Genomic DNA, 27,255 nt, shown 5'->3' on the forward strand with positions numbered 1-27,255 from the left:
CTACAATTGCGTTGGCTGTTTAATAGAATTTACAGCCAGACTTGTATTGTTGAAGGAAGGCCAATATTGACAGAATATAGATATGAATGCATATGATGGATAACAAATCACTATTTGCACGTATTGAGTTCCCTCCCATCACATTGACTGAAAAGGTGTTTTAAAAACTAGCTTTTAACTGGAAAATTGATTTAAGGAAATAATTACACATTACATCTGGTTAAATAGTGTAGCGTTGCTGCTGCTGAGAAATGTGAATAATTTTTTTTGTAATTTGAATTCTAACAAGTAGCCCAGTGAATTATATGGCAGCCAAGGCCACGGACTCTAGCACGAGTGTGCTTGCGTGCTCTCAGCAAGTAAGTTGATAGAGCTCGTGGCGCATTGATGTGGATGCGTCATTCAGCGTTTTACGCGCAGCTCAGTGGTCGAAGACAGTCTACGGATCTTAAAAAAGGAAGAAATGGTATGTTTAATAACGTAAACTTTGTTGTCCGGAATTATTTTGAATGACTGAGGGTTTGTTTCTGTGTGATATTAGTCCTGCGCAAAAAAATGAACAGTTCGTTGGCTTTCTGGTACCTGGCGTCAGAGCCTAGAGTAGCCAGCCATGCTGTCCGAAGCTGAAATGATAGCGAAGTGTCACAAGAAAATATGTGACTCAGTTCGAATTTAAGCTTTAAAATGTACAAACGAAGAAAAAGTCGACAGAATGTGGCGACTTCGCTTCTACAACTACTGTCCCTCTCTATCCTATGGACGCAGTCACTTGCCCAGGTGTATAACCTTAGTCTCTCAATTGAAGAAGGACTACCTGCAAGAACTATCGTCGGGGATATAAGTGAAGGCTTAACAACGCCGAGCAGTGGATTTTTCATTTCTGAAAGCAGAGATTCTTATGTTTTTAAAGATTTAGAAATAGATGTAGACTCCGGAACCATTTCTACAGCCACAGTTTTGGACAGGGAGAGTAGAGACAAGTACGAATTTGTGGCTGCCACGCTCTCAGGTGAGATGGTAAAAGTGAAAATAATGGTTCAGGATGTGAATGACAATTTCCCCGTTTTCTCAACTGAAAAATTTGAGTTGAATGTGTCAGAATTATGTCCTCCCGGAACCCGTTTTGAACTTGAGGGGGCACAAGATAGGGATGAGGGAGATTTTGGAACCCAGGGATACCACATAACTGAAAGTGAAGTTGGAGATTTATTCAAGGTGGAATATCGACATGGAGGAGAGAACATTCTAAACCTGGATCTCATCCTTATGGATAAATTAGACAGAGAGACAAGAGATTCTTACTCGCTGACTGTGGAGGCATTTGATGGAGGGATCCCTCCTAAAACTGGGAAACTTCAGGTTCATATTCATGTTTTGGATGAAAATGACAACCCACCTATGTTCAACCAAACCGAATACCAAGCCTCAGTGTACGAAGATGCTCCTGTAATGTCACCTGTGTGTCAGCTTTTAGCTACAGATCTCGACCTCGGGGTCAACGGCCTTGTCACATACGAGATAAACCGGCGTCAAAGTGACCCAAACGAGGTGTTTGTCATCAATGAAACCACCGGTGTGATCCACGTCAACAAACCTTTAGATTTCGAGGCCCAAGCCTTTTACGAGTTGATCGTCAGCGCCAGGGATAACGGCGCCCAGCCAGAGTACAGCAGCACCTTTGTGGGCGTGAAGGTGCTGGACGTCAACGACAACAGCCCAACCATCAACATCCTGTTTCTCAGTGAGAGCGGCGACCCCGAGGTGTCAGAGTGGGCAGGCATTGGGGAGTATGTCGCCCGGATATCCGTCACTGACCCTGACCTGGGGGAGATTGAGAGGGTCAGGGTCACCCTCGAAGGGGGTGATGGGAAATTCACGCTGAAGCAGACAGACGACTTCCTGTACGCCCTGTGTGTGGATGGCGAGCTGGACCGAGAGAACGAGGACCTGTACGAGCTGAAGGTCGTCGCCTTCGATTACGGAGCCCCGCCTCTGAGGAGTGAGGTGACCTTCACGCTAAAGGTGACAGATGCCAATGACTGCCGTCCGGCTTTTGACAAGAGCGTCTATGCGGTGAGCGTAGCCGAGGACGTTCCTCCAGGAAGTTCCTTGGTCCAGGTACAGGCCAGAGACGGCGACCATGGGGTTAACTCTGCCATTCGATATTCCATCCTCAAGTCAAGCCAGGACTACCTGGTCAGCATTGACCCCACTTCTGGCCTGGTCACCACGGCGACGTGGTTGGACCGGGAACGAGAAGCGGAAGTGAGGTTCTTGGTGGTGGCGGTTGATGGAGGGGAGCCCCCCTTGTCCTCTACGGCAACAGTAACCGTGGTGGTTGACGACGTCAACGACAATGAGCCTGTGTTTCAACAGCAGCTTTACAACGTGTCCATCCCAGAACACACAGAGATTGGGAGCTGCTTCTTACAGGTATGTTGAGTTAGTTTAGTTGTCTATTATTGCTTTTATTGTCATTTAAACAATTCAATATACTGCAAAATGCAGGTTTTTGTGACTAAGATAGATATTGTGACCAAAGCAAAGTAACTTCCAAGGAAAGGATCTATCAGAGGTGAAATTGTCTTGGAAGATTTACTGCCCAAAAACAAAGTACCACATGACAATGATAACATGGAAGTACCTCCCAACTACAGACACACACGCACCCATACACGCACCCACACACACACACACTGGGGGACAGTAGCCTGCTTTCTCTGTGCTCACAAAGCCCCAGTGTTGCCCTGAGAGGCCCTGGCTGCTCCCAGCAAACTGACCCACTCTGGCCCAGCGCTGGGTTTCTGTGATATGACAGATCTGACGCCTGGTACCAACCTACGAGCCTGGCACTGTCAGACTGCCATTATAAACCACTACAAAGAAGCCTTAATCACCAATTCATGGTTTGTTGACCCACTAAGGAACAATGTAGTTTAAACTAAACTAAAAATACATTTGTAGCAACATAACTTGAGGCTTGTTGTTACCAAAGTTTGCCTCTTGGGACCAACTTAAAAAGTACACATATAGATCAGTGTTTTAGAAGTTGTAGCCCAGAGGGATGTGATAACTATAGGATGAATAGTCTGAATAGTACTGCTGTCTGAATAGTACTGCATTCATCTGGTCCCAACCGGCTTCATCTTTCTGAACTCCATTCTCCAATATTACAATTTCTAAATTGAACCATCCCTCATTAGTGCTGTCTTGATTGGCACAGAGCTCAAGCCAATTATATGAAACTGATTGCGGGCACAATAAATGGTTTACAATGCCACTATTTGGAAAAACTGGGCATCAAACTAATTGGGGAGGGGTTGAGATGCCACTATAAAAAGCCTTACACATTTCAAGCTCACAACTCAGGTTTTATAAATAATCATGTCACTCTTGGGGTTTGCAGGTTACATATTGCTGGATAGATCTTGTTATAAGATTATGACGGTTGGCTACTTGGCGCTTGAGATGAAAACTAGTCAGACCTTGACACCTGCATCTAAAACCTCACCGTGTTGGGAAACCATAAAGTTACCAACGCAGTATCAATTTTATGACAGGAAGGCGAGGCCGCCCTCAAATGCTGCCGATGAGGTCATGGATCCATATCGTAGGCATTCCGTGACACACCTGCAATCTTGCAAGTTTGCGAGTAAACTAACAGTTATAAACTGTCATCACAATCCAGTCTGCCCAGTTGAAAGGCGGTCTTTAGATACCTAATGCCGCTTGGCTCCGTTCCATTAGTTCCTCTGAAATGTGAAAGGTTTTTGAAAGGCAAGGCTATAACGCAAACTGACCTTACAAAACACCAATTCTCTTATACCTAAATAAAATAGGTGCAGTAGTGTATATTGATAGATACACACTTGGATGTGTGTATTACAAGTTTAACCTCTTAGTAATGTTTTGGTCTATGTCCTTCCTGCATGCTGCTTTGGCACTGAGGGGTAACCTAGTGTAGCTATTTTTTGCGTTTACAGAAAGCTTACTGGACCCACCATCATTCTTAATACTGTAAATTAATCATTTTCCATCCATTTTCATATTCTTAATTACTTCCTTAACAAATGCATATGCTCTGTTAAATAATAGATAATTAGATCATCTGTACCCACATTGTATTGGCCCCTATGAAGTGTGGGTGTGTGTGTGTGTAGTTTTATTGTGCTTCAGTGGAATTGTGTTGATGGGCGACAGAGGTTAGTTGATGCTTTCACTTCCAGAGATCACTGTACCTTCTCAAATGGTAAGATGTTGGCTTGGAAGGTTAGGATGCACAAAGTTCCCCTACCATAAACATAAGTGTATCATTAACAAACTAACGCTCAGATATCTGCCTACTCAAACAGAAAGCAGTGTCTAGGAAGTGGAGATTTCTACTATGCTTTCTACTATATCTACCACATTAGGACACTTGGATAAAAAAAAAAACTTTGACAGCCAAGTCAAACAATCACACAGCCACTAACCAAAGCAAGGCATTATTGTTGAATCTGCCTCAATTTGAACAGGACAGGACTTGGCTCGGGTCTACTCTGGCTGACTTTAGAGCTTTAAACCAGAGGCGATTTGACCTGAAAAGGTGCCTACATCCTTTGACTAAGATACTTGGCTGTCTCCCAACAGGTACAAAGCGTATTACAAATGCTTTCTGTGGCAACACAGATTACAGTAAACAGCCCAACTGAAAAACCGTCTTGGCTCTTGTAAGCCGGACAGGTGTAGGAAACCAACATCTGGTCGATCTTGCTGTCGATCTGGTCATGGGTCATGGACACTGCGTTTGCAATCAGGGATCTGCTCTGTCTCAGGTCGCCGTCGTCTCATCCTGGGTCAGTGTTTCTGAGCTCCCCAGGAACACGACCGCCCTCCTGTCTGTCACTGTCAGCCAGCCTTGCACCGTGCCATGGTAGCATGGCCCCCACCTGGTGCTAAGTTCTTTACAAGTTCAGGGAGGCATGAACTGAATAGAGAGCCAAATAAAGGTTTAGACATGCAAATACATTAAAAAGGCCACAGAGCACTGGTGCTTGTGTGTCTGTCATCGAAATGTGTTGTAGTAGAAAAAGGCCACAGATGACCGTGTCCCTCCTCTGCCTTCAGGTTGTTGCCACGGATGCGGACGGTCTTGATTTTGGGACTGTGCGCTACTCTGTGTCTGATGGTTTTGAGAAGGAGGACAAACACCCTCTTTTCAACATCCACCCTGAGACGGGAGAGCTGTGTGTGTCCCAGGACATGGACAGAGACGCGGGCCCGGCTACACATGACATCTTGGTGAAGGCTGAGGATCAGGTGACAGCCACTGTCTTAACCGATATACAGACTAACTATGTATCCAGAAGTTTGCAGGTCCAATTGCAGGTCCATATGTACAAGGTTAATATGTATGAGTTGAAGCATGCAGGTCGCTACGTAAGTTAAATATGCTAAATTACAGCTATGACAAAAGTTAAGTGTTGAATCACGACCGTGAGAGGTTAAATCATTTCCAGAACTCGTAATCAACAACATATAAATAAGTGAATAAACATCAACAAGCTACATCTCTGCGTCCCGCAGGGAGGCCTGAGTGCTCAAACCTACGTCCACATCGAGGTGGAGGACCTGAACGACAACCGGCCTGTGTTCAACCCCGACCGCTACACCACCAGCATCAGCAGCCACGCCCAGCCCGGCACAGAGATCCTCAACGTCATCGCCTCCGACAGAGACCTGGGGGCGTTCGGCCGCGTCTCCTATCAGCTGCTGCCCGGAGACTTGTCTTCAATGTTCTCTGTGGAGCAAACATCGGGTAGGCTGTCTAGCACTAGCACTCCACACATTCTTAGGATGTGTTTGGTGCATCCAAAATCTCTTTAGCAAATACATTTTTTTTTTAGCTCGAGGCTGACCAAGAGCTGTTTAATGGAGAATAGGTGGATTGTGGACTGTAAAGATATACGTGGATATCATGAATGTACCGCTGTTTGTATTCATTCTGTAATCCTTAATTGGGGAAGCATGTTTTATGGAGTGGTGTATTGCATCTAGTACTTAACAAATCCCCTCTGAGCACCTCCACACACTTCCAAGCCACTTAGTGTTGGAGATGGCCTAAGTGAGTTGTACAGACAGCCTAGACCCTTATAAGCACGCACACATGTGGTTTTGTTTTTAGGAAACAGGATTTCCGTTTCATATTCATCTTTTCATTTGTATTTAATGTCAATGTAACGTCATTTTAAGCTGCACCACTTCTTTCCCTTTCACAGTATTTTGTTTCCGTGCAGTTTAAACACTGTCACGTGCAGTCAGTCGCCCACTCGTCTCAGTTACACCCCAGCTAGTCACTCAGTGGAGAACACCGGCTGAATGACAAACAAGTGCTTACTCTGCGAAAGCCCTCTGTGGCGGACATGATTGTTATTGTCACATCACGGCAGGGGGCTGGCAGATTAAGAAACTTACATTTAAATCCCCATTGAAAGCCTCTTGAGACACAATGCCCCTAGTAGTGTGCTGTGTATACTGCATGTTACACACAGAGGCATGAACGCCATCACTACTGTATGCAGTTATAGAGGAAAGGTACAGATCACACAGGTTGTACCATTTCAAATGGCATTATCGTCAAGTATGAGTCAACATGGGCTTTAGTAGAGCAACGTTTTATAGGCTGTATATTGTGAATAGTTTGTCAAATAAGTTTGCACTTTAACTGAATTCACACCTGTTATGATCTAAAAATACTTTAGTATTTCTTTTTTTACTCGCCACTGCAGCCAAGCTAATGCTTAGCTAAGTTCTAGCATTGTTATTGATTGGCCATCTGGACTTCCCCTGCTTTTAATTCAAAGCTTTCAGAACAATGTCTTGTGGAATCAGAGGGATTGTGAGGGTGAATTCAGGTAGCAAACTGTAGTGGGTAAGCAATCTCACAGCCATCTGTCTTTTCTTTGTCTCTGCACACATCACAGTCACCTTATTGCAGACCTTCAGATATGCTAGAATGTAAAAGGGAAGAAAGTTGCTAGCATAGGCCTTTTAAATGGTACAGAGTACACACAAATTGCGACCTAAAAGAAACACAAAATCGTTCAAGTTTCAAGTTTTGTATTGCCAGCTGCACAGAACAACACAATGTCAGACAGGGCACTGAAATTCTTGAGACAAGACAACGCTAGAAACCTAGTATAACATAACATATAAGTACTAAGAACATAGATTACACCTATGATAAGCTAAAATAAAATAAAAATAAAATAATAAACATCCTAATATACAAAAAGTATACAATATACTCAACCTCTAATATACATAGTGACCTGTACTAACCTTATTGACCTATACTAACCTAAGACGAGACCTATACTAACCTAACACAAGACCTTTATTAACCTAAGACAAGTGGGGTATAGTAATAAATTATGATTTATTCAAAACAGTTTTGTTTTTCTTTCCAGGCGTGGTATACCTGACTTCCACCCTAACCCACCTGGGCACGGCCACTGTGAAGCTGGTTGTGACTGCCCTCGACGGGGAAGGCCTGTCTGCTGTGCGGCCCGCAGAGGTCACTGTGAACATCCTGAGCAGTGCCCAGGCTCCCGCCGTGTTCCAGAGGTCACGCTACGCCTTCACCATCCCCGAGGACGCCCCTCCTGGCACCACGGTGGGCACCGTTGAGGCCTTTAACCCTGCCAGTGAGTCTAGTAGACAGTTCACCTGGTTCGCATGTATGCGTTTAGATGCCAGTTCCAAACAGTGCATACAATCTGCAGAGAGTTCGGGACTCAAACCCACAATACACTGCGAAGCATTGCAGGATGGAACTCTTACTTCTTTGGGCTGAGTGGGGTTTGAACCCGAGATATAATACGCACTTGCGCAAGAATAACAGCTTATTGCAGGAGGCTGGAGAGCGTTTGACACCACACACATCTACACACACATTCAACCCAGTACAGTACATGGTAACTCAAGTGTGCTTACCGGATCTAAAACAGTGTTTGAAATGGGCTGAGTCACCATCTACCTGTGGTATACTGAGCACAGAGTGTGGTCTACCTAACCGTATCTAATTGCTGTAGTTCTGTTGCTGAGGTGTGCTGAATCACTCAAGCTGGTCCTGGCACACATCTTGTCTGTTGTCATCTTGTGATGAAGTGACAGGAGGTCAGCTCTCTTAGTATTAGCCCACATCCTGGTCAGGCTTAGCGGCGTTATGTGAGGGCAGGGCAAGCAGGGAGCCAGTCATTGTGGTGAAGTTGGAGTCATGTAGGCAGGCAGGGTACACTGTAAGTACTCCAGAAGGCGGGATCAGGGGGATTGGTCTCCTATTAGTACATAGGTGACCAGGCTTGTTAGTCCTGAGGTGGAAGCTCTTAGCTTATTTGTCATCTTAAACACGAGTCAACACCAGATCAAACTAATTGATAGGTGAAGTAATTTTAAACTTTTTAACCATCAGTCAATGTGAGGTTTTCTTTGACAGTTACTGCATGTGACAAGCACTTCCTACATTGTGTGTTTTTTTACATATTCTTTCAGACGGCTTTAACTTCTATTAGTGGACATGTTGTAAAGACCTGCCAATAAGGTTTTAGGCCATTAGTATTGGCAGGCAGGTGTTTTGTTTGAGGCCAATGCTATTAACGTATTACAAGCTTCAAGGAACTTCACATACAGCGCAGGACACAGAACAGGCGCAAGGGAAACATGCAGACTTCCCTGTAGGAATTCCCATCAACTCAGACGTCCCGGATATTCCCTTGGGTATTCTCCAGATTATACTGTCAGAGGCCACTTGGCGGAATGTCACTTGCTCCCGGTATCGCCCCTGCTCCGGCTAAGCCCTTCCACAGCACTAGACAGTCAGTTAAGGTTACCTTGTCGATTAACAGATTAACCCCTCATGTTTAAAACGGTGAAACATCAACAATGTCCCCTCAGTAAGAGGGCCAAGCCCCGGTAAGCCCCTGGTTCCCCCACTGCTCCTTGCTTGATGAAGTGTTAGTGTGTAGTTACAGCTAAAGCACATTACACTACAAGTCAGGGATTAGGTGAGGGATCCCTCTGCTGTAATTACTTAAGTTGTGTGTATGTGTGCGTTTGCGTTTGTATTGCCTTTGTACAATATTCGTATTTTTTACCCTCTGTTTAAAACTTAGTAGAACATTTTTGGACAATTGCACATTATAAACAAGACTGACCTATGACCATTTTTATGATGGGACTGAATCACTTGCATCTGTAAATATCACACTCTATCTCATCCTACCTAGACTCTGTGGAGACTCTGTCCTACCGGATCTCGTCGGGGGACCCCCAGGGCCTGTTCTGGGTGGACCCCCAGTCTGGCCTGATCAGCACCAGCCAGGCCCTGGACCACGAGTCCCAACCCTACGCCCTGCTGGTGCTCCAGACCCACTCAGGGAACTCCCCCGTGTACAGCAGCGCCCAAGTCAACGTCACAGTGGCCGACGTCAACGACAACGCCCCCGTCTTCCCCAAGGCGGCCGACGCGGTTGCCGTTTCGCAAAACACACTGCCCGGCACGGTGTTGTTCATAGCTCACGCCCACGACTTGGACAGCGGCGCCAACGGGAGGGTGCGCTACAGCATTCCACCGGATGGCGCCAGCAGGACCGGAGCGTTCGTTGTCGACGCCGACCTGGGGACGGTGTCTCTAAACCGGAGCTTGTCCCGGGAGATGCAGCCCACTTACACGTTTGAGATCCTGGCTAAAGACGGGGGAGTGCCATCGCTCACCTCAACCTTGTCTCTCGTGGTCAACATCGACCGCAGCGCCACAGAAGACACGGTGACATTCGAGACGTTGGTCTACCAGGTGGAGATCGGAGAGGGTACCCACAAAGATGCCAGGGTCATCCAGGTGAGGGCCCACAGGAGCGGGAGGAGCATGCACGCCGCCAACCATGCGCTCTCCTACTTCCTGGAACCAGAGGCGGGATTCCCCCCTCCTCCTTTCCGCATACACCCTGACAGCGGTTGGCTGTACCTCTCCCAAAGCCTGGACTACGAGACGGAGCCCATGTTTAGATTCAGAGTGCTAGCCACCGCTAAGGAAGCTACCGGTGCTAGTGAGGCTACGTTGGCTAACAGCACAGCCACAGCCACGGTCATTGTGCTAGTGCTGGATGAGAATGACAACGCCCCGGTATTCAGCGATGAGGCCTACTTTTTTTCCGTCCCAGAGGGTCCCTCTCCTCAGGGTCTGGTGGGGACGGTCAACGCGGTGGATAAGGACTCCAGGAAGAATGCCCAGCTGTCCTACATCCTGCTGTCCGACGGGAAACACTTCCGCATCAATGCCAAGACAGGTCAGGGAAGATGACAGATGATTTTCCACAGCTTTTATTGTGAAATTGTGTGAACATTGGAACACTCCACTGGGCGTTTTAACGTATATACATTTTGTCAAAAAGTACCTTCCATTAATGGTTGTGTGTCTATTTCTTTCTCTGCCACTTTCTTTTCTGTCTTTCTGCCGCACACACGCCCACAGGTGAGATCATAAACTGGGTGTCTCTGGACCGTGAGCAGCAGAGCCAGCATGCTCTGAAGGTGATGGTGACGGACCAGGGTCACCCTCGACTCAACGCCACCGCCACCGTACACATCCTGGTCACGGACGTCAACGACAACCCGCCGCAGTTCACCCACATGCCTGCCGGCAAGGAGCTTAACGTCCAGGTTCTCACATGCCTTCATGCACCTGTTCACTTGATCCCTTACTGAAAAGGTCTTTTGCCACTAGTGCACTGATTCATTCCATCTATAAAGGAAGTTTGATATACAGATCATGGAACATTCCCTCCTTTATTCTCGTCTGTGTAAACTAGTCTCTGTTCTCATGTCACATACACATATAGCTCTCCATATACACATACTCACTTCAGATTGATAATATTACTAAAAGTAATTCTCACTCATAGTGCCACGTCTGTGACTATCTCTGTAGGTGTGGGCTGGCCAACCTGCTGGTACCTTGGTCACCTCCATGTTTGCCAAAGACCTGGATGCAGGAGAGAATGGGACAGTGCACTTCTCTCTGCTCACAGGTGGGTTCATATGCAGGAGTAGATCCCTCAGGTGCAAGGAGAGCCACATGAGGAGTGTGAGGAGTGTGTGTGTGGCGGAGGGAGGGAGGGAGGGAGGGAGGGAGGGAGGGAGGGAGGGAGGGAGGGAGGGAGGGAGGGAGGGAGGGTGGGAGGGAGGGAGGGAGGGAGGGTGGGAGGGAGGGAGGGAGGGAGGGTGGGAGGGAGGGAGGGAGGGAGGGAGGGAGGGAGGGAGGGAGGGAGGGAGGGAGGGAGGGAGGGAGGGAGGGAGGGAGGGAGGGAGGGAGGGAGGGAGGGAGGGAGGGAGGGAGGGAGGGAGAAATTGTCTGTTTACTAACCAAGTAACAGACCCGAGAGAAAAAAAAAAAATCTGGTGTGCAAATGCCAGTATCTACTATAGGCACATATACACACCCTGTAGATACCTGCTGTAACACCAGAGAATGCAGAGTGGATGATGAAAAACAGGAGCATATTTTCCTTATTGGTATAGACTCATTCCTTTGTGTGGCCACACTGTGTAAACACGTTTGTGTGCTGTTCTTCTCTTTTGTAGAGGACGATCTGGGACACTTTGAGATTGACAGTGGGAGCGGTGACATCAGAACCACCTGGCGGTTTTCCCAGAACAGTCAGACGCACTACACCTTCACTGTGGTCGCCCACGACGGTGGCCACACCCCTCTGGAGGAGAGGGCAGTCATTCACCTCCAGGTAACAGGAATTGATTCCCCCCTCCTCTGGTAACAGGAAATGATTCACTTCCAGGTAACAGGAAGTGATAACCTCTAGGTGCTCTGTCCTGTTAACCCATTGTTATTAATTACTTAAATTCATTATTAGAAATATACAGAATTGTGAATGGAGGACACGTTGACATTTTCTTTTTATTTAAACATACAGGTTAATGCTGCAGAAAAACAGTCCGATGGTGCTGGCCTTCAGGGTGTTAGACACTTCTCTGTGAGAGAGGATACCAAGCCTGGCTCTGTGATTGGCTCTGTCCAGCTCCCAGCCAATGGGAGGATGCACTACTCCATCTCCGAGGGTGATGGCAGCCTCCACTTTGGCATTGACAGTTCTTCCGGCGACCTCTATGTTCACCAGCCTCTCGACTACGAGGCCGCGGTGGGGTACTTCCTGGTCGTGCGGGCCGAAGACACGAGGCTGGCCTCGGGCGTGAACGTCTCAGCGGTCGTCAGCGTGACTGTGGAAGACGTCAACGACCACACGCCCTGGTTCCAAGACGACGTGATCACGTTCGGTGTGAGGGAGGACACGCCAGTCGGGACACCCGTGTTCACGTTCAACGCCAAGGACGGTGACGGGAGCCTACCCAACAGTGTCATCCGCTATTCGCTGAACCTTGACCCCAAGCTGGGTTCAGGGTCCTCCACACCACTTCCGTTTCACATCCACCCTCTGACCGGTACCCTGACCACGGCTGGCCCCTTGGACCGCGAGAGCATCCAGAGTTTCGCGTTCACGGTCACCGCCACAGACCAAGCTGAGAAAGCGGTCGACCGTAAGTGGACCACTGTGACGGCCCAGGTGTTCCTGCTGGACGTCAACGACGAGAGCCCGGCGTTCGTGTCCTCCGAGACGGCGCGGGTGATGGAGGACGCCCAGGTGGGGAGTCTGGTGCATCACATTCGTGCTGTGGATGGGGACCTGGGAAACAGTGGCCTGGTCACCTACTCTGTAGTGGCTGGGAACAAGGATGGCCTCTTTACCTTAGAGGAGAGAACAGGTAGGCGGGTTGAAAAAGATGATTATGAATCATATCATTTGTGAATATTGATATTGATGAAAAAATATGTTAAATGGACGTTTTTTACCATCCAATATTATCAATGTGAAATGTGACTGTGGACTGATTGATGTAAGATATCTCCTTTAGCTAGAGGAAGTTCCAGCCGTCCCCTCAAACTTGCTTGTCTCTCTACTCTCCCCTCTTCTCCAGGACTGCTGTACCTGGCCTCTCCTCTGGACTACGAGTCACACATCTCCCACAGCCTGACCATCCAGGCACAGGACCATGGTCTTCCTCCACTGTCCTCAGCCCAGACGCTGACTGTGGAGGTGGGGGATGTGAACGACCAGGCCCCCTTCTTCCAACAGGAGGTTTACAGTGCCACAGTGGCTGAGAACAGACAGCCCGGGGAACCGGTGGTCAGAGTCTCAGCTGTTGATATGGATTCAGGTATATTATCCCCATGTGTCAATGGATTACAATGTCAAGCCCTTGTATTGTGAGATACATGTCAAATTTGAACCTTTTCATAATTTGCTGCAGTTGTTAATAATAGTCGCTAGATGGCAGTGCTGACATGTGTTCTGTACTTTCTCAAACATTTGACTCAGGTAGTCATTGGAATGAACCCTCTAGTAGGTAGTCAGCAATCAGAAGTGAAGAATTGACTTTAGTCATCCCTATAGTAAACCCATCATGTGAGGCAAGTTAGTCTGACTGTGAGAATGCTGAGCTGGTTTGAATTGATCTGAAAAGCTGTACTCCCTGTGCCTTTCTCAGAAATCATTTCTCAGAGAAGGGTTTGCACAGTTTGCTCCTGTCAATCACCCGTTACTGGAACTGACATCTCTCTGTGGCCCCCACCCTGTGGGTCTGTGTCATTGTATCTTCAATGGCCAGATGGGTCAAAGTTCAATCCTTCCTTTTGTCCCCTTCCATTAGTGGACTGATTTAAAGCCTGCGCCGACCTTTCCTGATCCAGCTTGTAGTGTTTGTTTTCTTTTCCATACGCTAGTTCAACCATACATCCCACCCAATTACATTCCGCCCTACCTTTAATAACATTCGCAAATCCACACGTCCAAGTCTGTTTATTTTAACACATCTCGTGCTGGGAGGCCCCCCGAAAGCTGGTTTCTCGTCCAAATATTGACAGTTTGAATTTAGTTCTACTATATTATAATGCCACTGGCACCTGGAGGTAGTGAGCAACGAGGTGTATGTTAGAGGCAGGGGAGGGGGGGGCTCTGGGTGTCTGTGGAGTTTAACATTCTTAAGGGGGAGCTAAGAACTGTCCAATAACAGCAAACTCTTGTCTCCTGCAGGAGCGTTCTAGAAGGTCCGCTCCTCCGACATGTTCCCCATAATCCGTACCATCTGTGCTAATAGAACCCGTGTTTTCATCTGTCTCCTCCAATCGGCTCGTCCGGAACTTGTGGCGTTCCCAGGGCGTCTCTCCCACGGGTCATTGTGTTATTTGATTATCATTAGCTCCCCTCACCCGCTTGACTGACACTCACTGAAGATGGGCATTGTGTTGATCTTGGTATCCGTTTTCCCTTATGAGTGAAAATCACTGGAGCGAGAGGTGTGTTGCTCTCTGTCTCTCTCTCACTCTCTGTCTCTCACACTCACTCACTCACACACTCACACACACACACACACACACACACACACTCATACACATTACAGTTTATTAGGCTAATATAAGGGGATATTTGGATGTGGCAATTGTTGGTGTTGGAAATCCATCTTTCCATGACGCCACCCTCTCCCCACATGGTCCCTCTGTCCTCTTCAGTACTGCTGGATTCTCCCATGTATCCCTGGACTGTGACATCACGCAGGCCCAACATGGCTCGTCCACATATTGTTTGCTTGCAGTCCTGACAGTTACCGTGGAGATGGATTTTCCGGTGCAAGTGTGCCGTGATGTAAACCACGTGCAGGGACATTCAGTGGCTGGTGCTTGACGTTTTTCGCTCCGCCACTTGACCCCCTGTCAGAGTTTGGGGGGGGGGGGGGTTGTTTTGACTAGGTCAAGGACATAGGACATATCAGTCTGCGTGTCTGTCTGTGAACACACTGCGCTTCGTCACCCCCGTGATTGTGCACACACACACACACACACACATGCCTAACAGCCTTGTGTTGAGAGGGTAGGGGCCTTGAGGCAGGGCCTCTGAATTTAGGCTTTGGAGGAGCCGAGCATTCATGGGTGGGTAGGAGGGCAGAGTGTGGATCTAGGAGGGGAACTGGGGGCTGGTTGATACTCTGGCCTTGGATCACAGAACAGCCAGACTCCAGTAAAGGTCAGCCAACCCCACCACCCCTGGTCATTTTTGAAAGAGCGACAACTGGTAATCTGGGAATGATTTATTTCTTAGCGCTGTTTCCAATCTAAGTATCAGATAAGGCGTCACGTCTCTAGACGGGGTCGTAACCACGGTCCCACCTAATGAGGTGCTAAACTGAGACAGAATTTTTATGAACGCGCCGCCGAAACGGACGATGAAAAACCGGAGCGAAGTGGAATGTCCTGGGTTATCATCAGTCATATTGCACAGTTTAAAACCGGGGGCTGGGGGGTGGAAAGGAGTTGATTGGTTTTGATGGAAAGCATGAGTGTTTCTTTGGGGGGTGGGGGGAGCGGTGTGGCAGTGAGCTTGAGGGGTCCGCAGACTCCTCTGGGGTTTGTTAATATGAAATGGATCATTTTTATGGGCATGCCTGCCGTTTATTGAACAATGTCCTATTTATTACAAGCACTTCGTACTCTCAAGGCCCTGAGAGACGATGAGATGCGAGGATGGTGCCAAGCTCTGCAGAAACACTCGTATGACTCTTTTTGTTTCTCTCTGGGGCTATGCGATTGTTTCTGGGATGCTGTCAAAGCCTTACCCTGTACTACTAGAATCCTAGTAAATTGGGAACCTTAATGTTGGTAATTTTTGGAAGAAAGACTTGGAAGAGTTCACCCATGGGTGAGTCTAGACCAGGTTTGTCTGTAAAACCATGCAGGCACAATACTACCTCCAGTCTTCACAGTACCTGTAAAACAGGATTCTGCTCTATCTAGAAAGAGAACAGATCAACTAAATAAACTGTTGAATAAAAGAAGCTTCCTGGCTGCTTCTCCTGACTTCTGACTGTGTTCTCCACTCCAGAGGAAAACGCTGTGGTGTGGTACAGCCTGCTGCCCGGCCCGGGGTACGAGCTCTTCACCATCAACCCCCACACTGGCCTCATCAGCACAACCACCCCCCTGGACAGGGAGCAGCAGCAGCACTTCACCCTGAGAGGTTAGCGCGCCGAAAAAAACCCACGTTGCTAACAGCTCAAACTTCACCCTGTGGGGTAGCACACCAACACACAGACGCTAACAATGTGTCTTCAACCGACAGACAGTTAAAAAAGTTTTCTGGATAGTTCAAAGTTAATTATCATGAAGCAAATGAGTTACTTAGGCCTACCAGACGTGACCTAAACATTGTTCAACATGAGTGTGTGTTCTCATAACCAGGTGATAAGACTGGTCCCTGTTCATTTCATGGAGACAGATAGAGCAGTTGGAGGTAGCTGTCTGTAACACTGCTGGTACAGTGAGAGTCTAAGCTGCGTAGCATGGGGTCAGGTCTGGCCTGCGGACTTGAAGCCCTGTTTAAAAGCCCACCGAGCGTAACTTGGATCAAGAGTCCTGTTGGTCCGGACTCTCGTTTAGGTCAGTGGTCGGCCACTCACATCTGTTTCCACCATAGGGCTTCATAAAACATTTGGAACATTTTCAGCTATTGCTCCCTCTCTCTCTCTCTCTCTCTCTCTCTCTCTCTCTCTCTCTCTCTCTCTCTCTCTCTCTCTCTCTCTCTCTCTCTCTCTCTCTCTCTCTCGCTCTCTCTCGCTCTCTCTCTCTCGCTCTCTCTCGCTCTCTCTCTCTCTCTCTCTCTCTCTCTCTCTCTCTCTCTCTCTCTCTCTCTCTCTCTCTCTCTCTCGCTATCTCTCTCTCTCTCTCTCTCTCTCTCTCTCTCTCTCTCTCTGCTTCACAGCCAGATGAATAAAGAACTCAAGGCTCTACTCTCGGTATGAATACAACATTATTCCACAGATTGATTTATGTTAAGGAAAGTCCAGACCTTTTAAGCACTGGAGCTAGACGCAGGTTCCATTGACGGTGCCGCTTAATTTTTCTCAAGAGTGGGTCTTTTCATGTCTCCCACATTCGAATACAATTACATCCAAAATATTCAGTAATATTTAGTGATAAACTGCTTACAGATGTGGCCATGCTGATATTTTTACAGTCAGGAATATGATGAACAATTAAATGTAATAAGAAAATATAATTGCAGGAAAGCTGATATATTTTTGAAGGGATGCCAGAATCGCGCAGTGATGATTGCAAAATACCAATAGAATATAAGTCTGGCCAATCTTCTTAGATAAATATGGAAAAAGAACTGCAAAATCGTTTTCATATCAGTGAAGATTAAATGTTGGTGAACATGTTGAGTGAACAAGCCCATGTCCTGACCTCCATTTAATGGCAGTAATAAGAACAAAAGTATTCAAAGCTGTCGCAAAGCATTTGAATGCTAGTGCTGATTAGGTAACTACAGATCCCTATATCAAGCCTATTCAGTTACTGAACTGTGTCCTGAGCTGAAATGAATCTTATCATGGAGATAGATTGGGAAACTTAACTCGTGGATATTTAACCCAAGCCGTTGTTGTTTCTCTGCCCTGCTCCAGTCCGGGCTCGGGACAGCGCCCTTCAGCCCCTCTCCAGTGTGGCAGTGGTCATGTGCTCGGTGCAGGACGACAACGACAACCCTCCAGAGTTCATGCTGTCCTCCTTCCAGATCAGCCTGCCTGAGAACCTCCCACCAGGGGTCATTCACACCGCCCAGGCTTACGACCCCGACCAGGGAGACAACGGAAGCATACGCTACTCTATACTAGGTGAGGAGAGTTGATCCAACTGGACTGGAAACGATTATTATCATTATTATATATGTTTGTATTTAGTTATGTATGCTTTTGTGTGTGTGTGAGTTATTTTACTTCTGTGGGTTGAAGATGTGAAGATGGATGTAAGATGAATCAAGTAAGTAGCCTATATTTTGTTATTTGGAGATTCTGTGTGTCCCTAGTTCTCCATGTGCTCTCTTCAGGTGAGGACTATGACGGCTGCTTCAGCATCCACTCCACCACAGGAGCTGTGAGCACCACTCGAGTCCTGGACCGGGAGGAGCGGGTGAACTACACCCTCACACTCATGGCCCATGACTCCGGGCCCTCCCCCCTCAGCGCCTCCACCCAGCTCCACCTCCTCCTCCTGGACGAGAACGACCACAGCCCCGCATTTGGCCGCAAGAGCTACCGCGGCTCTGTCAGCGAGGGGCTGCCGGCAGGGACCGAGGTCCTCCGGCTTAGCGCCCTGGACCCCGACGAAGGGCCCAATGGTGAGGTGAGCTACTCCCTGGCGGAGGACTCCCTGGGGGTGTTCTCTGTGGACGCCTCCACGGGGGCGATCAGGACCACCAGGCCCCTGGACCGGGAGAGCCGGGGCCAGTACACTCTCAGGGCTGTGGCCACGGACGGCTGCGCCAGGGGCCCGCGGAGCGCGGCCACCTCGGTGACCGTCCTGGTGGAGGACACGAACGACAACGCGCCCGTCTGCGGCCGTAACCCCGTCAACGCTTGGGTCGGCGGTGGCAGCGACGCGGCGACGGCGGCCAACCGCACGGTTGCGACGGTGACCGCCACGGACGCCGACCGGGGCGAGAACGGAACTGTGCGGTTCAGCCTCGCGGGGGACTCTGACGTGTTTGACGTGGACGCGACGTCGGGGAAGATCTGGTTAAAGACGGCCCTCGGGGCGGGCTTCTCCGGGGCGAAGCTGCAGGTTTTGGCGGAAGACCAGGGACAAGCGGCGCTGACCTCCACCTGCCTGGTCCTCATCCACCTGAAAGGAGAGGAGGAGGGACTGCAGTTCACACAGAAAGAATACCAGGCCACCGTTGTGGAAAACAGCCAAATTGGTATAAAGTGCCCCATCCATCCCCATTCCACCTGCACGCAATCAGAATCATCTGTTCAGTATTTGACCTGCTCCATTTAACCAATCATCTAAATTTCTTCTTTCCATATTCCTGTCTTTGTCTCTAGGCACGTGGGTTGTCAAGGTGGAAGCTCTTGACCAGACCAACGAGGGCTCAAGGGTTGAATACAGCATTTTCAGCGGCAACAGAAACGGAGCATTTGTCATCAACAGACACACCGGTAAAAACATTGTGGACAGAAGCCCGATTCAACAAAATGTCTCTATTTCTCTCTCATCTTGGACAACATATCTGTCTATCTGCTTTCCAAGCTAGACTCCAGTGCTCATTGCCATCAGCCAACATTCTTTTCTTAATTGCTTGCAGGAACTCCAAAAAGTATTTCCTTACTTGTCCGTTAAGAAATGTTCATGCCAGGAACACACAGAGCCTAGAACGTCCCTTCATCCATCCATCCATCTATCCAGACTGAAACCCCTAGCTTTTCAACCCCTTAGATCCTGTTTCAAAAATGTATTATGTTCCTTCATTTCCAATTAGGGTGACTAGTCTTCCATAATCCCTTTGGCCAGCACAAAATCTTTCTGGTCTCTCTCCTTCTCTTCCTCGCTCTCTCCTCCCGGGTACTCATCTTTTCCACTTCTCTCTACCATTTTTATAATTGGACAATATTCCACTCCAAATATAGCAGTCAGCAATTGTCGTATCATGATGACGCCTGGCATCATGCGATACACGGTCCAAGGTAAACAGTGTTAACAGAGGCCAGCTCCAGCGACTTTCAGGAGAGCCTGACTGCTGTGATGCTGAGATGTGGGCACAGCTGGTCTAACATTACAGTCCAGTGATTATTCCAATTTGTAGTTTAAATTGTTCATTTTACACAAACAGCCAGTGTCCTTAAATAATAGCATGAGATTGGTGGTGGAACAGTTTGAAGGAACCACTGCTGACAACAGCAACACAAAAAGAAAGAATCAAGCTTCTCGTCTGCCTCCCTACCAGGTGACATATCGGTGAGTCAGCAGATCCTGGACTATGAGGAGAGCCGGCGAGCAGAGCTGGTGGTGCTGGGGGACAGCGGCCTGAGGACGGCCCACTGCAGGGTCACGGTCAACCTGCAGGACGCCAACGACAACGCCCCGGCGTTTGAGCAGAGCTACTACCGAACGGCCGTCTGGGAGGGACAGGTCCACAACACCTACATCATGCAGGTCAGAGGTCACTCGCTGGCGGGTCGACTGGCTCGGCAACGGACGACAAGTAGTTGTCCTCGCTTTGATGCCTGTTGTCACTTTACACTCTGAGACAGTGAGAGTTCTCCTCAGATAACATGGCACCCCGGGGCCAGCAGAGCTGATATATCTGATACTAATAATGTACTAGTATGTGACATGACTGTCACACTGGCACTAAGGTCTTTCTAATCACTTCCCCCCTCCAGGTGTTGGCATCTGACGCTGACAGTAGTACAAACAGCCAGGTGGAATACTCCATCCTGTCTGGGAACCACAACGACGCCTTCATCATTGACTCTGTGCGCGGCATCCTCGCCACCAATACTGTGTTGGACCGTGAGATCACATCATCCTACAAGTACGAAACACTTACCGTACAGTCTTAAGATGACGTATATAAACTGGTCCTGTCCAGTTTACATGTGGTTGTTGTGGTATGTGGCGTGTATGAGTTACATGTTGTCATGTTCTAATGAGTACCATGTCATGTTCTTCTGAGTTCCATGTTGAGGACCATGTTGTCGTGTTCTTCCTCCATCTTGTTCCAGGCTGGTGCTGCAGGCCTCAGACAGGGGGAGCCCTGCGCTCACGGGCACCAGCATTGTGAGGGTACAGGTGGTGGACGTCAACGACAACAGTCCCGCCATCCCCCCCATGCAGCCCGTGGTCATGGCTGAGAGTAAGACCTTTTCCTCCAGGCCCCGCATGTTTGTGGTTGAGCGGTTGCCCCACTTATTTTTTGTCACAGATCATAATAATAAGGAGTCTATTTGGGAATCTTCTGATTAATCTCCCTCACCAGCTGCTCTCATCTGCGTTGAAAATTAACATGGATCACTGTATGTTGACAGCATGCCCCTTTGTTCTTTGTACTAATTCTAAATATATTTTTTACCATCTGTTTACATTTACATTTATTCATTTAGCAGACGCTTTTATCCATAGCGACTTCAAAGAGAGAGCTTTACAAAAGTGCATATGTCACTGATCTTCGATCAGCGAGATCATCAACGAGATAGCCCCAAACATTGCAGGCAGCCAAAACATGAAGCATACATTGTGAAAAATCAGATAAGTGCCAAAGGGAAGAACTATAAGAGCATATAGTTAAAGCATAAAGCAATCAACAGTAACATTTTTCACACGAGTACAAGAATTTAAATCTGTTACAACTAACCAACAAGAGCAAAAAGTCTCTTAATAAGAGTCATTTTGAAACTAGCATCAGGTCCTGCAAATAATTCCTAAGTACCGTTGTACTGTTCAACTTGTTATCATTATCCACTTACACAATGTTTAATCTTTCCATCTTGATCTTCTTACTTTCGTTGTTCTTGTCCCCAGATCTTCCGGTTGGGTACATGGTGATGCAGGTGAGCGCCAATGATGTAGACCTCAACTCCATCGTCACCTACAGCTTCTCGGACAACTCCACCACCAACGGCAGCTTCGCCATCGACCGCTACACGGGGGTCGTGACCCTGACCCGCTCCCTGGACCACGAGGAGCAGACGGAGCACACACTGAGGGTCTGGGCGTCGGACTCCCTCCACCAGACCACAGGAGAGGTGAAAGTTCAAGTGCTGGATGTCAATGACAATGCTCCCATCTTCTCTCAGGATTCCTACCAGGTATACTAACGTCAATATCATCAATCATATGAATTATATCAATATATTCTTTGTTTCTCTGAAGATGTTGCTTTGCATTAAAAGTAGATATTTATTCATAATGTTATGATATTTCTGTCTGCTCCTGCAGGTGGAGTTGCCTGAAGTGGCCTCTGCCAGAACGTTGGTGCTGACTGTATCAGCCACAGACAGAGACTCTGGGCTCAATGGCAAGGTCACCTACAGGCTCCTGTCATCTCCTCTACAGGGATTCTACATCCACGCAGACAACGGTTAGACACATTAAGGAGTTACGGACAGCATTATGAAACGTAGATTCATCACAATTCTGACTGGTCACAAAGTTTTCACAAACAGAAATGCATTTTCAAAAGCTCAGTTTTCTTGTCCATCTCAAGACAGAAATCAATACTTGTCATTTTCTTTTGACAAATGTGTTTGCTTTACGTCTTGTCCTGAAGTGTGAAGCAGCACAGTCTCACTTAGAGGCCATAAAATATAACATTCAAGGCCAAGTCCAAATGTGTATAGCTACAACAAATATTATAGCCGTAACCCCCTAGCAGTGCTATGAAATGGGATCCACTTAATTAATATGGACCAGTTTGTGAAATGTAGCATTGACAGAGTTATCTATTCATGCTTTCCAAGGTTCAGAAGTCTTAAGACTGTCTGGCAGTCTGATTTTCATATTTATCTTTTATATTCCCCCATTTAAAATCTATTTCTCTGGCGTGGCTAAACTTATTTTACAGTTTGGGCCAAGAGCTGGGCCCTTGCGCCAACAGAAAGTGTACTGTGCTCTGCAAGGCCCAGTGGGGTGATCCAGTATCCTCTCTCTCTGCCAGTAGCTCTCTGTTTCTCCATCGTTTATCTTTTTACAGGCTTGGATGTGTGAGGTGCGGAAGGGTGAGGGTAGGGGTGAGAGAGAGGGTAAGATTGAGTGGGAGAGTTGGATGATGAGAGATCATAGATAGAGAGGTTCGCGAAGGAGCCACCTCTCTCTCTTGTCTCCTCTTTGAAGCAGAGTTACGTCCTCGCTCTGCATGATGATGAGTGAAGATTAATAATAAAAGCAGACTACAGTTGAGGCCCAGACCAATACTTTTGGGAAAGCCCCCTCCGTTCTGTTTTTTTCTCACTCAGAAATGATTTGCAGTGTCTTGTTCGTGGGCCAGAGCTTAATATGTGAGAAATGTGTTTGCCATGTTTTGTGGTGAGGGTAACAAATGGGAAGTGAAATTTGGGTTTGTTTCAAGAATTGAAACGAGCGGCAGCGTCTTAATCTCAACTGAAACCAGACATGTGATATTGGAGTTTGGGCCTCATATCCCCAGTGCACATGGATCTTTCTAGGGTGTTTCTTGGTAAACTGCAATATAACCAGAAACTGGTATAACCAAAGACCCCACATTCGCTTGCTAATAATTTGCAGTCATAATAAAGCATTGTTTTACTCAAGACAAGTTAAATACATTAGTTCTGGTTCATAGTGTATCATAAGCAAACATATTTTTGTAATAAACATTCTCAAAAGAATCTCAAACAATATGCCAATAAAGTTGCAGTCAGTGGAGAACACTCATATAACCATACAAGGCCTCATACTCAAACCCATCAGGAATTGAAGATTCCTACAGCTGAGGACACTGTTTCCAGGTCTCAAGGTCACCATCTTCTTGGAGATTCTTCTTTAAAGGGGTATTCCGCTGAATTCCGTGTGTCTGTCATAACTGTAGGAGAGGTGAAGAGAGGGTTATCGACAGTCAGATGATTATTTTTGTAGTTGTGACAGCAGTGGATCAGGAAGAGGCGCTCTTGAGCAATTTAATGAGACAGAGGTAACAAGTTTAATAGTTTGTGTAGATAATCAAGCATATTTAAGTAATAGTTAGGACTTTGTATTGTGGTCAATAACCAGTAATAAAAGTCAAAGTAGTGTAGTGTTGATTTGCATTTCGAGTTATCAATAAACACATTGAAGAATATTTTATTTCACTCTCTATGCTTCTAACTCTAAACATATCTCTCCTTCAGGGTCGGTGTTCACTAACAAACCAATGAAATATGTCACCAACGGCGACATGATCCAGCTCCTGATTGAGGCAAGTGACGGAGGAGACCCTGTTCGTTCCACCGTCATCTCCATGGACATCCAGGTCCTGGACACCAACGACCACGCCCCACTCTTCACACAGGACGCCTACTCGACATTTGTCCCCGAGGACAGTCCTGTGGGCACCACACTTCTGACCCTCTCAGCAGAGGACGCAGACCTGGCCCCCGAAAATACCCACCTGGATTATGTGATTACAGGCGGTAATGATGACAGGAGGTTCTGTATGGAAGTCAGTGCCGTCCAGATGGAGAATCAGCAAAGGACCATTGGGAGGTTGGTTCTTTGTGAACCGCTGGACCACGAGACCAAAGACAGCTATGCAGTGACCGTTACCGTGTCTGACCACGGCACACCACCGCTGAACAGCTCCGTCCTGGTCACCGTGAACGTGACTGACGTCAACGATAATGCTCCCGTGTTTGTACATGCAGATTACCACGCCCAGGTGAGTGAGAGCAGCCCTTCGGGGACACGATTGGTTCAGGTGGCTGCCCATGACGCTGACCAAGGAACCAATGGGGTGGTTCGTTATGATATAATCTCAGGGAACAGCAAAGGTCACCTCAGACTCAACCCTCACACCGGTGTCCTTGAGGTCAGTCAGCCCCTTGACTACGAAGAAGACTCCAAATACACCCTGGCTGTCCAGGCTTCAGACGGTGGCCATTCCGGGAAACGCAAAGTTGCCTTCACAGTGGTGTTTGTCACAGTTCTGGACGAAAACGACAACTCTCCTTACTTCATGTTCCCCATGGTCAACTGCTCGGTGCTGGAGAACCTGCCAGCTTTCACCCCGGTCTGCTCCGTCCGTGCGATGGACAACGACGCAGGGCCCTACGGCATGATCACGTACTCCATCCTCTCGTCCTGCTTCATGGACTACGGCAGCGGCAACCCGGACAGGAAGGAGGTGTTTGCCATTGACGCGCTCACTGGCGACATCCACACCAGACAGACTTTTGACTACGAGCGTGAGAGTGAGTACTGCTTCGTGGTTGAGGCCAGGGACAAGGGCGACAAGGTGGCCACGGTCCGAGTGCAGGTGGCTGTAAAGGGAATGGACGAGTTCAGCCCCGTCTTCACCCAGAGGCATTACCGCTTTGTCCTCCCGGGGAACACCAAACCAGGACAGACGGTTGGCTACGTGATGGCCATGGACCACGACGGAGGGCTGGACGGGCTGGTGGAGTACTCCCTGATTGACCCCTCGCCATTTTTTGCGATCAACAAAACAACTGGCGCCATTTTCACGTCCGGACCCGTCTATCGCAGGAGAGGCAGTCTGGCCGGAGAAGACCTGGTGGAGGTGCTGGTATCTGCAAGCAGCCCCAGACCGGACTCCAGGTCCACCACCTCTCTGGTGTCCATCAACATCTCCAGCTCAGCTGAGGCTCAAACAGGAGTGCCACTAGATATCCAGACCATCAGTCTGACGGTGTCCCTGGCCATGTTCCTCCTCATCCTCATCAGTTTTGTGGCCCTTGTACTCAGATATAAGACCAAAGATGCCGCCATCAAAAAAGCAGCGGCAATCGCAGCCAATCTGAACAATGGCAGCGGAACATTTGGCAGGTCGGGCCGCCAGCCTCACAACGTCATTGGCCTGCACGAACTCAGACCAATGAACATGCGGGCGAAGAGGGAGGTGCCCAACTTACAGTACAGGAAGTCCAACTCGACCGGTAGGGGTTCTGCCGAAGGTGAGACTGCCGAGGACCAAGAGATCAAGATGATCAACAACTATCCGTGCCATGAACGGGCAGACTCTGTCCGGAGCGAGACCACGCTTATGGTCCCTGACCCAGCTGTGCCCAGAGACTCTGACCAGCTGTCCTGCCACTCCATAGATGTGGGCCCTTCGGTTTTGTTACAAGGCACAATGCCCGGCAGCATAACCATGGGCACGGCGAGCTCAGAAAGCCTCCACACTTTCAGAGAAGAGGGCGGGGGCGAGGGCTTGCTCCCCAGAGTGCTCAGGGTGAAGGACATTGAGGAGGGCATGAGGACAAGAGGCTATGTGCAGCTCTCGAAGGGCCAAGTACCAGTGGACAGTTCCATGACCTCCCTGCTGTGTCCGGAGGAGCAGCTCAGAGGCAGCTACAGCTGGGACTACCTCTTGGACTGGGAACCGAGCTACCAGACAATGGCCTCAGTCTTCACTGACATTAGCCTCCTGCCCGATGAGGAGCTCCAGGGAGGCCACGAAGGCCTGGCAGCCGAGGTCCCCAGCCTCATGCACCCCCCACCTCTCCTCACAGGGGTGGCCCAGTCCGGCATCCGGGCGGTGCCCCCCAGGATGCCACAGCCAATGTCACGTGCCCACACCCTCACCAGGAGACCTTCGTACCCTAAATATGCCTACTCCCCCCTGGCCAGGAACACAGGGCTCACTCCATCAGCGATGACGCCTAGTTTTTCCCCTTCCCTGTCACTGCTCACCCTCAGGACCCCGAACGCCTCCCCGGTGGTCTCAGAGACGGGGCTGGGCAGCGTCAGACTGGACTCCCTCACTGCCAGCCTCCTGGAAGCTGAAATTCAAGTGTAAACTGTGTTTGTTTGTAAAAGGGGAAGGAGCTATTACCTGCCATGCACACAAAACATGCATTCAACAGCTCATTTAATTTGTGTAACATATTTGTTCCAGTCCATGGCAACAGTTGAGAAATATCTCCAGTCTACTGGCAGGTATTTTATCTTCTGGTAATGACATTACATAATGTAGGGTCATATGTGAAAACTGCAGAATATTGGAAATAAATGTGGCATACACAACAGCCTTTATGTAAAAGATTAGATTATGGCACATTTCATAAATCACATTTTGTAATAAAACTAATATTGGGAAAAGCCTGAACTCTACTATTGCATAACTCTGAACTACAGCAGAGATTTCAGATAAACAGGACTGTATGTTCCCAAAATGAAACACATCGCTTTCGCAGTCCATTATAACTTTGAAATGGGCAAAAAACCGAGAGTACTATACATGAGTGAACCACAAGCACATACCCCTATAACAAGACCCATTTGAAAAGTGATTGTCAGCTGCCACAGAAACATAATTAAGGTTTTTTGAGTAAACTCTACGAGGATGTGCTCTGGTTATGGACAGAAAGATATTTTTGGAAACAACACTTTATTGTACAGGATGTACAATTTCAAAAGAATTAGTTTTTTGATGAGTTGGAAATTCTGTAAATATGGTTTGTAGTTAACACAAAAAAAATCATGAATGAAAACTGAATTATGTCAATATGTAATTGAAAACTGGACTTATCTCCAGAATCATTTTCTGAGTTTTAAAACCGTTGAGCATGTAGTATTTGTGACTAAATATACAGTATCTGTGTTCTTTGGTACTTATTCCTTTTTATGTGCTAAATAAATCACTA

General features: G+C 48.0%; 1 protein-coding gene across 1 annotated transcript; it reads left to right on the forward strand.

The window, feature by feature from the left end:
* Nucleotides 1-606: 606 nt before the first annotated feature.
* On the forward strand, nt 607-27,255 carry dchs2 (dachsous cadherin-related 2). The gene is made up of 20 exons (XM_084687893.1): nt 607-2,433; nt 5,107-5,298; nt 5,566-5,797; nt 7,449-7,685; nt 9,267-10,325; nt 10,511-10,698; nt 10,967-11,066; nt 11,620-11,777; nt 11,967-12,813; nt 13,027-13,266; nt 15,984-16,118; nt 17,563-17,772; nt 17,985-18,854; nt 18,982-19,095; nt 19,881-20,089; nt 20,320-20,471; nt 20,662-20,792; nt 21,458-21,744; nt 21,875-22,016; nt 23,782-27,255. Exons 1-20 carry the CDS (start codon nt 685-687, stop codon nt 26,406-26,408), a joined length of 9,879 nt encoding a protein of 3,292 aa, XP_084544019.1. The 5' UTR covers nt 607-684; the 3' UTR covers nt 26,409-27,255.

Source organism: Hypomesus nipponensis, chromosome 22 (assembly GCF_054491055.1).
Source record: "Hypomesus nipponensis isolate SF chromosome 22, ASM5449105v1, whole genome shotgun sequence".
Taxonomy (NCBI): Eukaryota; Metazoa; Chordata; class Actinopteri; order Osmeriformes; family Osmeridae; genus Hypomesus; species Hypomesus nipponensis.